Source organism: Xyrauchen texanus, chromosome 9 (genome assembly GCF_025860055.1).
Source record: "Xyrauchen texanus isolate HMW12.3.18 chromosome 9, RBS_HiC_50CHRs, whole genome shotgun sequence".
Lineage (NCBI taxonomy): Eukaryota > Metazoa > Chordata > Actinopteri > Cypriniformes > Catostomidae > Xyrauchen > Xyrauchen texanus.
In genome coordinates this window covers 38,510,887-38,522,981 of record NC_068284.1, presented here as the reverse complement: position 1 = coordinate 38,522,981, position 12,095 = coordinate 38,510,887, and the positions used below count along the sequence as shown (strand labels likewise).

Below are 12,095 nucleotides of genomic sequence, written 5' to 3'. Positions count from 1 at the left end.
TAAAAAAAAATTCAAGTATTTGCATGCGTTAGCGTGTTAATTTTGACAGCTCTTGTTATGACATAATGAATACAACATATATAACATTGTGTAATAATTTTTTCACAAATAAGCAACTGTGTGACTTTGAACATGTTAAATCCTTTGAAAAAAAATTTCTGATTTTCTCAAAACATTCTCAAATCTGTCTGGGAAAAAATTGATTTTTGCACAAACTTGTAGAGTTCATGCCAGCTTGAGTGCATGCTATCATTTAATCAAGAGGACATACCAAAGTTCAACTTTAATATAACTTGTAATTTGATAAACTATTTCACTGTTGGTCTCAGACTTTTTGACCACACTGTATGTACATCTAATATTTATTCAAACTTTAGCAATGTAAACCCTTTTCATCATACCAAGGTAAAGCTTCTTGAATCTTAAAAGTAAACCTGAATGTAGCTTCCCTCAGCTGACCACATCAGATCATTACAATTCTTTCTAAACCCTCAGCGCTGACATTTTTCTATGTCTGTGTATGTGCATCTGTGTTTCAGTGGGGAGAGTGGAGCAGGTAAAACGGAGAGTACGAAGCTGATTCTGCGCTTTCTGTCTGCAATGAGTCAGCAAAGTGTGGAGCTCTCAGCAACAAAGGCTGCATCATCTCATGTAGAAGAGGCAATTCTGGAGAGCAGGTGCATGCACACACTACATAATACACAATATGCAGTATTTATGCAGAATTCACACACTAATGTCTCTGTCTTTATTTGTCTGTCTGTATCTCTCTCTCTCTCTCTCTCTCTCTGTAGTCCTATAATGGAGGCTTTTGGAAATGCTAAAACGGTTCATAATAACAATTCTAGTCGATTTGGGAAATTCATCCAACTTAATTTCAGCCAGCACGGAAACATCCAGGGAGGAAAGATAACAGACTGTATCCTCTAAATGTTTGTGTAACTGTTTGTGTGTGTGTGTGTGTGTGTGTGTGTGTGTGTGTGTGTGTGTGTGTGTGTGTGTGTGTGTGTGTGTGTGAGTGTGTATTTATCACTTTGTGGGTACCAAATGTCCCCATAAGGATAGTAAAACCCGAAATTTTTGACCTTGTGGGGACATTTTGTCGGTCCCCATGAGGAAAACAGCTTATAAATCATACTAAATTATGTTTTTTGAAATGCAGAATGTTTTCTGTGAGGGTTAGGTTTAGGGGTAGGGTTAGGTTTAGGGGATAGAATATAAAGTTTGTACAGTATAAAAACCATTATGTCTATGGAAAGTCCCCATAAAACATGGAAACACAACATGTGTGTGTGTGTGTTTGTGTGTGTGTGTGTGTGTGTGTGTGTGTGTGTGTGTGTGTGTGTGTGTGTGTGTGTGTGTGTGTGTGTGTGTGTGTTTACATAAATGATGTTTTATTGAAAATGTAAAAATTCAGAACGTTTTCTGTGAGGGTTAGGTTTAGGGAATAGAATCTATAGTTTGTACAGTATAAAAATCATTATGTCTATGGAAAGTCCCCATAAAACATGGAAACACAACATGTGTGTGTGTGTGTGTGTGTGTGTGTGTGTGTGTGTGTGTGTGTGTGTGTGTGTATGAGCTGTCTGTTCTTGTCAGCTCTCATTATGTGTGCACATAGCTAGAGGTAGACCGATTTTTTTTTTGGGGGGTGTTATAGTAAAAGTCTCACGCTATGCAGGAAAGGAAATACTTTTTTAATACATTGTTTTATTATTATACAGTTTTAAAAGCTATTGACCAATTAATCGTTATTTTTCACAAAATCAAAATCCCCCTGGTTCAGCATGCTTTCCAGTATGATGTCCACATGACAATCTAATTGCAGATTGCTGATTTTTGGAAATGCAGAATAATAATGTACAAAAACAGATTTTTAAAGTCTAGAAAAAATTATCTAGTCTATTTTATCCAAAACATCCAGTGATTCAAGGTGACTAAACACTAAGGAAACAAAAGTTAGTCATAATTAATGACGTTATCTAGATTGCTTCTAAAGAACCTTCACAAAACACTGGCGTACAAGCATACTCCGATAAGAGCAGAAATAACTTTCGGCCAGAGTCATTTGTTTGTACAGAGCTTTTCACAATACACATAGTTTCAAAGCAGCTTTACAGAAAATTAGCAGTAACAGAACATTGTTCTGTAATGTCTGTAATGGAATGTGGTCACAATCTATGTGTATGTGTAATTACAGTGCTTTTATAATTTAAGTACAGAAAATGTAATGCAGTGATGTTAATCCACTTTATTTTCCTTGACTCGTTATTTTCAACAAACAGACCTACTAGAAAAGGTGAGATTTTTCAAATGTGGAATTTTGCATGTTTTCAGGTTTGTGGGTCACTAATCAGTAGTTGTTACAGACTCTGCATTTATTGTTTATGTGTGTTTATGTCAGAATCGAGTTGTGCGTCAGAATCCTGGTGAAAGAAATTATCACATATTCTATGCTCTGTTGGCTGGAACCAATGCAGAACAGAGGGGTGAGTGTGTTCTGTCTGCCTCTATGTTGTCCACATATTGTCATTTCAGGCCTTTTTGACCCTTGTCTTTGAGATTGGAGACCCCTTGCCCTTTAAAGGAATATTCTGGGTTAAATACTTAAAAACTTTAAACTGCACTAATGAAAACATCAGTGACATGCTATTGATTCCAGAATGTATAAAAGCAGAAATGTGAAACTCGTATTTTAATTTACATGAATTCTGTATTGAAAGTTAAAATTAAGTATTTAACCCAGAATATTCCTTTAAACGTGTCTTACAAATTTTGCAGCCTAAAGTATGAAAATCAAATATGAAAAATAAAAGTATATGAGGACAGATTGGTCTAATGCTCCTAAAATAATGTTCATGTTTTTCCTCCACAATGGCTTTAGATGAGGGATATCTTATACCATTGTATTGACATTTATTGGTATTGATCAGTTCTGTTTATTTATTTGACTTTAAAAATCATTTAATCATGCACATTAAGTCAAGGAACATGTATTAAGAAAAGAAATAGGGTCAGTTTTTCACTACAGACTTCATGGTGACAACACACTCTTTAGTCATCTAGGCCAGGATTCACCTGATGAGGATGTCACTGTCAATTCAATAGAGAGGTCAGAAGGTCACAGCAAATCAGTGCTGTTTTTAACGCAGTTTCAGTTTGTTTAAAATCTCTCTCTCTCCCAATTCATTCTTTCATAGAGACGTTCTCTCTCTCCCCGCCGGAGAACTTTCACTATCTGGGTCAGTCAGGATGTGTGAAGGACAAAGCCATTAATGACACTGAGACTTTTCAGGAAGTGCTGGTAAGTTAGTCACAACATGACAACATAACGCTGTGGGACTCATGTGAAGCTCATAAACACACATTGAACTGAGCTGTTTAAAAAAATCACCCAACACTGCACAAAAGTACAATCTTAAATGTGATTGTAATGTTATCGTAATGTTAATATATAAATAAAGCAATAAGCCACTCTGTGTCATACGTTAAATACTTCACCACAGACAAGGGGTTTCCATGGTCAAAGCAGGACATGAAGCATACCCCTTATGGAAAAATTATTTTAATGCACATACTCAAATGTCATATTTGTTTTATTAAATATTGGCAACATGATAAATTACATAATCTTTAAGTCTCAATAATAAACAGTTATTCCACCAAATAATACAGTTCATTAGCTTAACTGTAGGCTGTTGATAATTGCCAAGCAAGCATTATGCATTCATATTCAGTTGATGTGCAGTCACAAGTGTATTGCATGTTATCTTCATAACGACTTTGAATGTGGCTCATCCAGTCAGATTTTAGTGCTAAAACTATATTTTTTATAATTAATACATAACTCATTCTGTTTAAATACATGTTGACTGTGTGTTCTGTGTCAGATTGCTCTAAGGACGATGCAGTTTGGAGAAGAGAACATCAAGGAGGTTTTGAGACTCCTGTCTGGAATTCTGCACATGGGGAACATTCAGTTTTTAACAGCAGGTGGAGCTCAGGTCTGCTCTAAAACGGGTGAGCACTCTTTTCCTCTCTATCTTGGTCACTTGCTTCTGTGTTTATCTTTCAGTTTTTCTCTTCACCTGTTTATTTCTCTATTTCTCGCTCTATTTCTTAATTTTAACTTATTATTTTCCTGTTTTTACATTAATCAATGTTATAATCATATATCAATTTAGTAATCTATAATCATGAATCACCTAGTTCTCTCTCTCTATCACTCTGTTTTAATGTTCTATGTTTTATGTTTAAAACGTTTTTATGTATGTGTGTCTGTTTGTGTTTGTGACTGAGTTGTCAATGTGTATATATGACTTTTTAACCTTGTGTGTGTAGCTCTGAGTAAAGCTGCAGATCTCTTGGGGTTGGATTGTTCCCAGCTGGCTGAAGTTTTGACCCACAGATCCATGATCCTCAGAGGAGAAGAGATCAGCACACCTCTTACTGTAGAGCAGGTAACACAGTCAATACTGTACAGTCAAACACTCAGAAAACAAACATCATAGTTTCCCATCAAACTTAATCTATAAAAACTAAATTACGCCAAAGACCAAACAGTGGTGCTATACTGTTCTGCATAGTGTTTGATTCCAAACTCTCCTTCCCTCTAGAGGACTCTGTGGGTAACTGCATTCACTTGAAGGGATAGATCACCCAAAAATACAATTCTCTTATCATTTACTCACTCTCATGAGATCCCAGATGTATGTGACTTTCTTTCTTCTGTTGAACACAAACAAATATGTTTTATTTATTTTTCTCCCCAATTTGGAATGCCCAATTCCCAATGTGGACTCAAATTTGAAAATTCCAAATGTAGCAACTCGCCTCAATCTGGGTGGTGGAGGACGAATCTCAGTTGCCTCCACGTCTGAGACCGCCAATCCGTGCATCTTATCATGCGGCCCGTTGAGCATGTTACCATGGAGAAATAGCGTATGTGGAGGCTTCACGCTATTCTCCACGGCATCCATGCGCAACTCACAACGCGCACCACCGAGAGCGAGAACCACATTATAGCGACCACGAGGAGGTTACCCCATGTGACTTTACCCTCCCTAGCAACCGAGCCAGTTTGCTTACTTAGGAGACCTGGCTGGAGTAACTCAGCACACCCTGGATTCGAACTCTCTACTCCAGGGGTGGTGGGAGTCAGCGTCTTTACTTGATGAGCTACCAAGGCCCCCAAACATTTTATTTTTTATTTTTTAAATAGCTCAGCTCTGTAGGTCCATACAATGCAAGTGAAAGGTAACCAGCATTTTGAATGTCCAAAAAGCACATAAAGGCAGCATAAAAGTAATCCACATGACTCCAGTGGTTAAAGCCATATAATCAGAAGCTGTTTACAGTAAGTGTGGGTGAGAAACAGATCAATATTTAAGTCCCTTTTTAATAAATCTCCACTTTCAATGTAACTTTTTTTCTTTGTGCATATTGCCGCCTACTGGTTAGGGAGGAGAATTTAAAGTAAAAAAGGTTTTAATTTGTTTTAAACACACATACATATCATATCACTTCTGAAGATACATTTTTAACTACTGGAGTCGTATGGATTACTTTTATGCTGCCTTTTTGTGCTTTTTGGACATTCAAAGTTCTGGCCACAATTCACATGCATTGTAAGGACCTACAGAACTGAGATATTCTTCTAAAAATCTTCTTTTTTTTAATCTTAATTTTTCATTCATGTTTGGGTGAACTATCCCTTTTATTAAAAATATCCTCACCCAAAATAAAATGAGTGTCATCATTTATTAATCCTCATGTCATTCCAAACTCATTTGACTTTCTTTCTTCTGTGGAGCACAGAAGGAGATGTTAGTCTGTCACCATTAACTTTCATTCCAATATTTTCTATACAATGAAATTGAATGGCAACTAGGCCTGTAATTCTGCCTAACATCTCCTTTTTTGTTTGTCATCAAAAAATCCTCCACTCGCAGCAATGACAGCTTTGCAGATCCTTGGCATTCTAGCTGTCAGTTTGTCCAGAGACTCAGGAGACATTTCATATGTAGCTGTCTTGTCGGGCACTTCTCACGCACCTTACAGTCTAGCTGATCCCACGAAAGCTCAATGGGGTTAAGATCCATAACACTCTTTTCCAATTATCTGTTGTCCAATGACTGTGTTTCTTTGCCCACTCTAACATTTTCTTTTTGTTTTTAAGTTTCTTTTTCTTTGCAATTCTTCCCATAAGGCCTGCACCCCTGATTCTTCTCTTTACTGTTGTACATGAAACTGGTGTTGAGCGGGTAGAATTCAATGAAGCTGTCAGCTGAGGACATGTCAGATGTCTGTTTCTCAAACTAGAGACTTGATGTACTTATCCTCTTGTTTGGTTGTACATCTGGCCTTCCACATCTCTTTCTGTCCTTGTTAGAGCCAGTTGTCCTTTGTCGTTGAAGACTGTAGTGTACACATTTGTATAAAATCTTCCGTTTTTTTTTTGGCAATTTCAAGCATTTTATAGCCTTCATTCTTCATTCAAAACAATGATTTACTGATGAGTTTCTAGAGGAAGCGGTTTTTTTTTTTTTTGCCATTTTTGACCTAATATTGACCTTAAGACATGCCAGTCTATTGCATACTTTGGCAACTCAAAAACAAAAACAATGTTAAGCTTCATTTAACAAACCAAATAACTTTCAACTGTGTTTGATAAAATGGCAAGTGATTTTTCTAGTACAAAATTAGCCATTTATGATGGTTATTTAAGGATATATTGTAGGAGTGATGGCTGCTGGAAATGGGGCCTGTCTAGATTTTTTCAAATAGTGGTGGTGCTGTTTTTTACATCAGTAATGTCCTGACTATTCTTTGTGATCAGTTGAATGCCACTATGGTGAATTAAAGTACCAATTTCCTTCCGCCAGTGCATTTTTTGTTTGATTATATTATTGATTATACATCCTGTTCATAATTTTCACTTCTTGATAGAGACTAACAAACCTCACTTCACAAAAAATACTTGAATTTGTGTATATCACTGCTCTCACAGAACACAATTTTAATATGTGTTGAATAGGCGGTGGACTCACGGGACTCCATGGCGATGGCTCTCTACTCTCAATGCTTCACATGGATCATTCGTAAATTAAACAGCCGTATCAATGGCAATGAAGACTTTAGATCCATCGGCATCCTGGACATCTTCGGGTTTGAGAACTTTGAGGTGAGATTAATGCTGATCAGATTCACACACAGGTATTATCCCATTGAAAATCCCTAAAATCCGATATCATATACCCTCTGCTCTTATTTTATTTCCCTCTCTCAGGTGAACCGGTTTGACCAGTTCAACATTAATTATGCAAATGAGAAGCTACAGGAGTATTTCAATAAACATATTTTCTCACTTGAACAGCTGGAGTACAACAAGTGAGTGATCATTTAACACATGTACAGTGCAAGTCAGACCCAACTGGGATACGTAAAACAAGCTATCATCTTAATCTCTGCTATCTTAATTCTCTTTGTTTGTGTTTGTGCTTACAGAGAAGGGCTGATTTGGGATGATGTCAACTGGATGGACAATGGAGAATGCCTTGATCTCATTGAAAAGGTAAAGACTCAAACAAACACAATACTGTCTAGATTCTATTGTTCTAGATCTAAGTCTGTCGGTGCATGTGTGTTGTCTTTGTAGAAGTTGGGTTTGCTTGCTCTCGTCAATGAGGAGAGTCATTTTCCTAAAGGCACAGATGACACACTGCTGGAGAAACTCCACAGTCAGCATTCTGTATGTAATAAACACTCAAACATGCATACATCCATTATCTTTTCTCTGAACGGCAGCAGATTTGCATGATCTATAGGCAAGGATACAACATTTTAAATTTAACCTTTTTTTTTTTTTTTTTTTTATAAAAATGAATAAATGTAAATTATATGAACCAAAAAATAAATCATGAATGGGGCAAAGGTATAGTTTTAAGAATTAGTCATTGAAAAACTATATTAATCTACCACTGACCATTGATCAAGACACCTCAGTATCTGTGGTGGTTATAGCCCTGGATGTAGGAAATATAATCAATATGTCACAAACACAATCTCACTCTCTTTCTCTGTCTCTGTCTCTGTAGAGGAATCAGTTCTATATTAAACCCCGTGTTGCAGTTCATCAGTTTGGAATCAAGCACTATGCAGGAGAGGTACAACAGCCTGTCCCGTGTGTGTGTGTGAGTGTGAGTGAGTGTGTGTGTGTGCGTGCGTGCGTGCGTGCGGGAGTGTGTGCGTGCGTGCGTGTGTTTATTCTGTTTCAATGGGGTGGCATGAATTTCGAATGGATTACTTTGGTCAAATGTAACAACTTTGATTTTCTGCAGTACTTTGCACCAACTACCAAATTTCAGAAAAATAACAGCCAACAAAATTTCTTTTTTAATACTTTAATACAACCTTCACCAAGTAAATTAGCATCAGTAAGCATTTTTCAACAGCTATTCCCTTGAAGTGACATTTTGCTCATGTAGAAAATGCAATTTCTCATGTTTTATAATAAAGACCCTTCATTTTAGATTTTATTTATTAAATTATATTGCTGAAGATTTTCTGGGGCATCTTAAAGTAAGTTTATTCACCTGCACAGTGTTTTAGTAAATATTTTGTTAAACCTTTTGCCAATATTGCCTGACATTTAGCAGCAACTATAAGATAAAAATATATCAATAATCAAATTTGAGCTTTTTTAATGAGATGACTTACTAATTTTCAAATTGTTCAATTTAGGTTTTTATGTATTTTCATATGGCAAAGTTTAATTTAAAAAGGTAATTTATCTGCAACATGCTTGACTTACATTATCATTGAATTTATTAAACACATTTTAGTGAATACAGGCATAATTGTTGATAACAATGTGTAAATACAAGGAATGAGTAGTACAGAAGCAATAGAGCAACCCAAATAGCCTGTTCTAAACATAAATCATCAAGTAAAAGTAACTTAATATATTAAAACAGGAATTTTTGAAAATAATTCACAGTTATTTCAAGCCATATCTACGAGAGAGAGAAAATGCGCTGAAAACCTCCGCGTATTTCACAACGTGCATTAGCCTGTGATCTGATATGATGACTATTCGGTTAACAATGTTAGCAAAATAACAGTTACAATGTAAAAATAAATAGCTAGGATTAAAAAAATAGGGCTGTGGGAAATGTACAATAAACGTAATGTTTTGTTCTATACATGAGGTGCACACAGAATAAAAGGGTTTAACCAGTTAAGCAGTCAGCACATCGTTGAAAATAGCCTTCCTGATCAGCAAGGTAAAAATAATTTGCATACCTAGGCTAAAATAATAATTTTCTAGGCTACTTGCTCAAAAGCATACATTTTTGATGAGTAAAATTAACATCAACATGGTCCGGTGAAAGACACTACCTGACTCACCTGAGGCAATTATCCTGCGCTTGAAAAAGCTTGCATTTGGGGGGGAATAACTTGCAAGCATACATAGATTCAAAGAATCAAATGTAAAGACATCCATGGTGACTTGCAAGCCAACATTTCGGAAATCTGCTTCCTGCACCTCCCCCGAAGTAATTTCCGTAACTACTTTGCTGGTCTTGCGAGAGGACATTTTTCTGCATGCGCTGCAATTTAGGGATTGAGGGAAAAAGAATATCCCTTTTTTAAAAATAATAATTGTATTATTATTTATATTTAAAATGTGTAACATTAACATGACAGTGATTTAAGTGCAGACTTTGTAATAAATAATGTCTGACTAGGACTTCTCTCAAGCCCATGGACTTTTTGGGTAAGCTATCAGTTGTGGTCCATGAGGGAATTTTCCAGGGAGGTAAATATGTCAATCTGTATTGAAAGATCAAACTAAAAAAGACTGCAGTGGGTTCAAATATCATGCTGTGTTCTGTTTTTTTTTTTCTGATAATGCTCTTGTATATTTTAAAATAGTCAAGATAACTACTGATGTGTTATCTTTTTGATCATCAACCCAATTTTTGTCAATACAGTAAATGAATGGAACAAATCACACAGTGACATGACAGACTATGATCAATGCAAGCATTCATATGGAGGGCCCCATTCCTTGTACAGTAACATCTACTCATCTGATGCAGTATGTTTTAAGGGAGTTCCATCCTCCACTGTTTCATTTAGTCTAATTTATATACGAACCTGTCGTTCAGTCTTTCAAATGTTTTTAGATTCTACAATCATTTTTATTTCTTCTATAAAAGATACTGGCTTAAATGGTTACATCTGCTAATGATTTGTTATGAATGCAGATTGGTTATTGGCTGCAGTTTGGATAGAAGCTGATGATGCTCTGTGATTTTAATATCCATTTTGATTGGTCTGTTTACTAATGAAAAGAGGCTTTACGGCGTAAGCCTCATCTGGCATTCACACAGATTCATACAGTGAACTCATCTGGGCTACGCTGCATGAAAGAAAAATATAAAATAATAATACATATTTTTTCATTAAAGGGATCAGAGTTATTTATGTTAGTAGCTAAATTGATTAAAACTGTTAATTTGATCACTTTGTTGTTACAATTATTTTGAATATGGTTTTAAAGAGGCTCACCCTCCATTGCCTTCTCTGATGGGTCGCCACTGTGAACTATTCCTTTAAGTGATGTCTAATGTCTTATGGTATTCACTGGAGAATGAGAGTATGATGTGGTCAGCATCAGAGTTACAGCTCCATATCCTAGTATCAGGTTAACATCCTGTTTTTGTCTGCAGGTTGTGTATGATGTCAGAGGAATCCTGGAGAAGAACAGAGACACTTTCAGAGATGACATTCTCAACTTACTCAGGGAGAGCAGGTGTGTATGTGCGCGAGGAGGATTTGCTGTTCTGTCCTCTGTGTTGTTATTTGTTCAAACATTTCTGTTCTCTTAGGTTGGATTTTGTGTATGATCTCTTTGAGCGAGTGAACACCTGGAAAGGGCAGGACACAGTTAAGTGCAGCTCAAAGTATCGTAGACCAACAGTTAGCTCTCAGTTTAAGGTAAGAAACTACAACTACCATAATGCTTTAGACAGAATCAGATTAATCAATCAAACTGTGTAAATTAATTAGTATTTCCACCTAAAAGTCAGATAAGTTCCTTATGCAAATATAATTCCAGTTCACATGTTCATATACTGTAGAAAATTGATAACACGTTTGGTTACAGTCTAGATTAGATCATTTTGTGTCTGAAATTTTGTCTGAAAATTGATTAAGAAGAAAGTAGCACGTTTACATATTGTCCCACTAAAGATAATATCCAAAGCATATTTTTTAAGAAATGATTGTATATTCATCTCATATTTTTTATATAAATCAAGGGTTAGTTAGTAGGTCTGGGTATTGATACAGTTTTTTCGATTCTGATTCACTAGCTCTCGATTTGATTTGGTTCCGATATTGATTCATATGGGTACATTTCCATTATAATGTACCTTTTGCTTACATATGAAAAAACTTCCCAGCTAATGCTGTTAATTATATAGGGGACCTTCTATCTAGGTACATTACAAAAATATTAATTTTACCAATGATATTTATTAGTTTTTTTTTATCATTTTGGTCACATTTTGGCTTTTTAAAAATGAACAAATCCATGTATTCAATTTTGTTTGTTTTTTAATTAATTGCATAATTTTAACTATTTACAAGTATTTACATTGATTTGTGGAACACGTACTAAAACTAAAGCTAAAACTTTAACAAAACCAGCACTTCCTTAAAGAGTGTCTGTAGATGAGTGCATGTACAGGAGACAGGACTCTAATGGCTTTATCTCATCTGTGCTATACATGATTACAATTAAATGTTTATTTTTTTGTTGTTTTTATCAATAACTTACTGTAAAAACAGAAAGGGTATTACATAAAAATGCATTATTAAATGACAAATGGGTCACGTGGATCTCATCTTTGGACACACATTAAACGGAACAACTTTTACTGTCAACATGCATTGAAAGGATCTCGCTGAACACTCCACCACTATACACTACACAATTACTGGTGAGGTGAATGTTAACATTTACCAGTCAGTTGCCAAATATATACATTTTAGTCGCGTATTACGAAATTTGGTTGCTAATACGA

The 12,095-nt window shown here is 35.7% G+C and overlaps 1 protein-coding gene across 1 annotated transcript in view; it reads left to right on the top strand.

Moving 5' to 3' along the window:
• The window catches only part of LOC127649766 (unconventional myosin-X-like), a 79,725-nt gene that overhangs the window by 28,430 nt on the left and 39,200 nt on the right, over positions 1-12,095 (top strand). The window contains exons 5-18 of the mRNA XM_052134994.1: positions 540-677; positions 795-919; positions 2,286-2,299; positions 2,405-2,489; positions 3,201-3,304; positions 3,891-4,020; positions 4,342-4,460; positions 7,037-7,183; positions 7,289-7,389; positions 7,507-7,573; positions 7,658-7,750; positions 8,097-8,165; positions 10,737-10,819; positions 10,896-11,004. Of these exons, the coding sequence (XP_051990954.1) occupies positions 540-677; positions 795-919; positions 2,286-2,299; positions 2,405-2,489; positions 3,201-3,304; positions 3,891-4,020; positions 4,342-4,460; positions 7,037-7,183; positions 7,289-7,389; positions 7,507-7,573; positions 7,658-7,750; positions 8,097-8,165; positions 10,737-10,819; positions 10,896-11,004 (1,384 nt within the window). The remainder of the gene's footprint in view (positions 1-539; positions 678-794; positions 920-2,285; positions 2,300-2,404; positions 2,490-3,200; positions 3,305-3,890; positions 4,021-4,341; positions 4,461-7,036; positions 7,184-7,288; positions 7,390-7,506; positions 7,574-7,657; positions 7,751-8,096; positions 8,166-10,736; positions 10,820-10,895; positions 11,005-12,095) is intronic.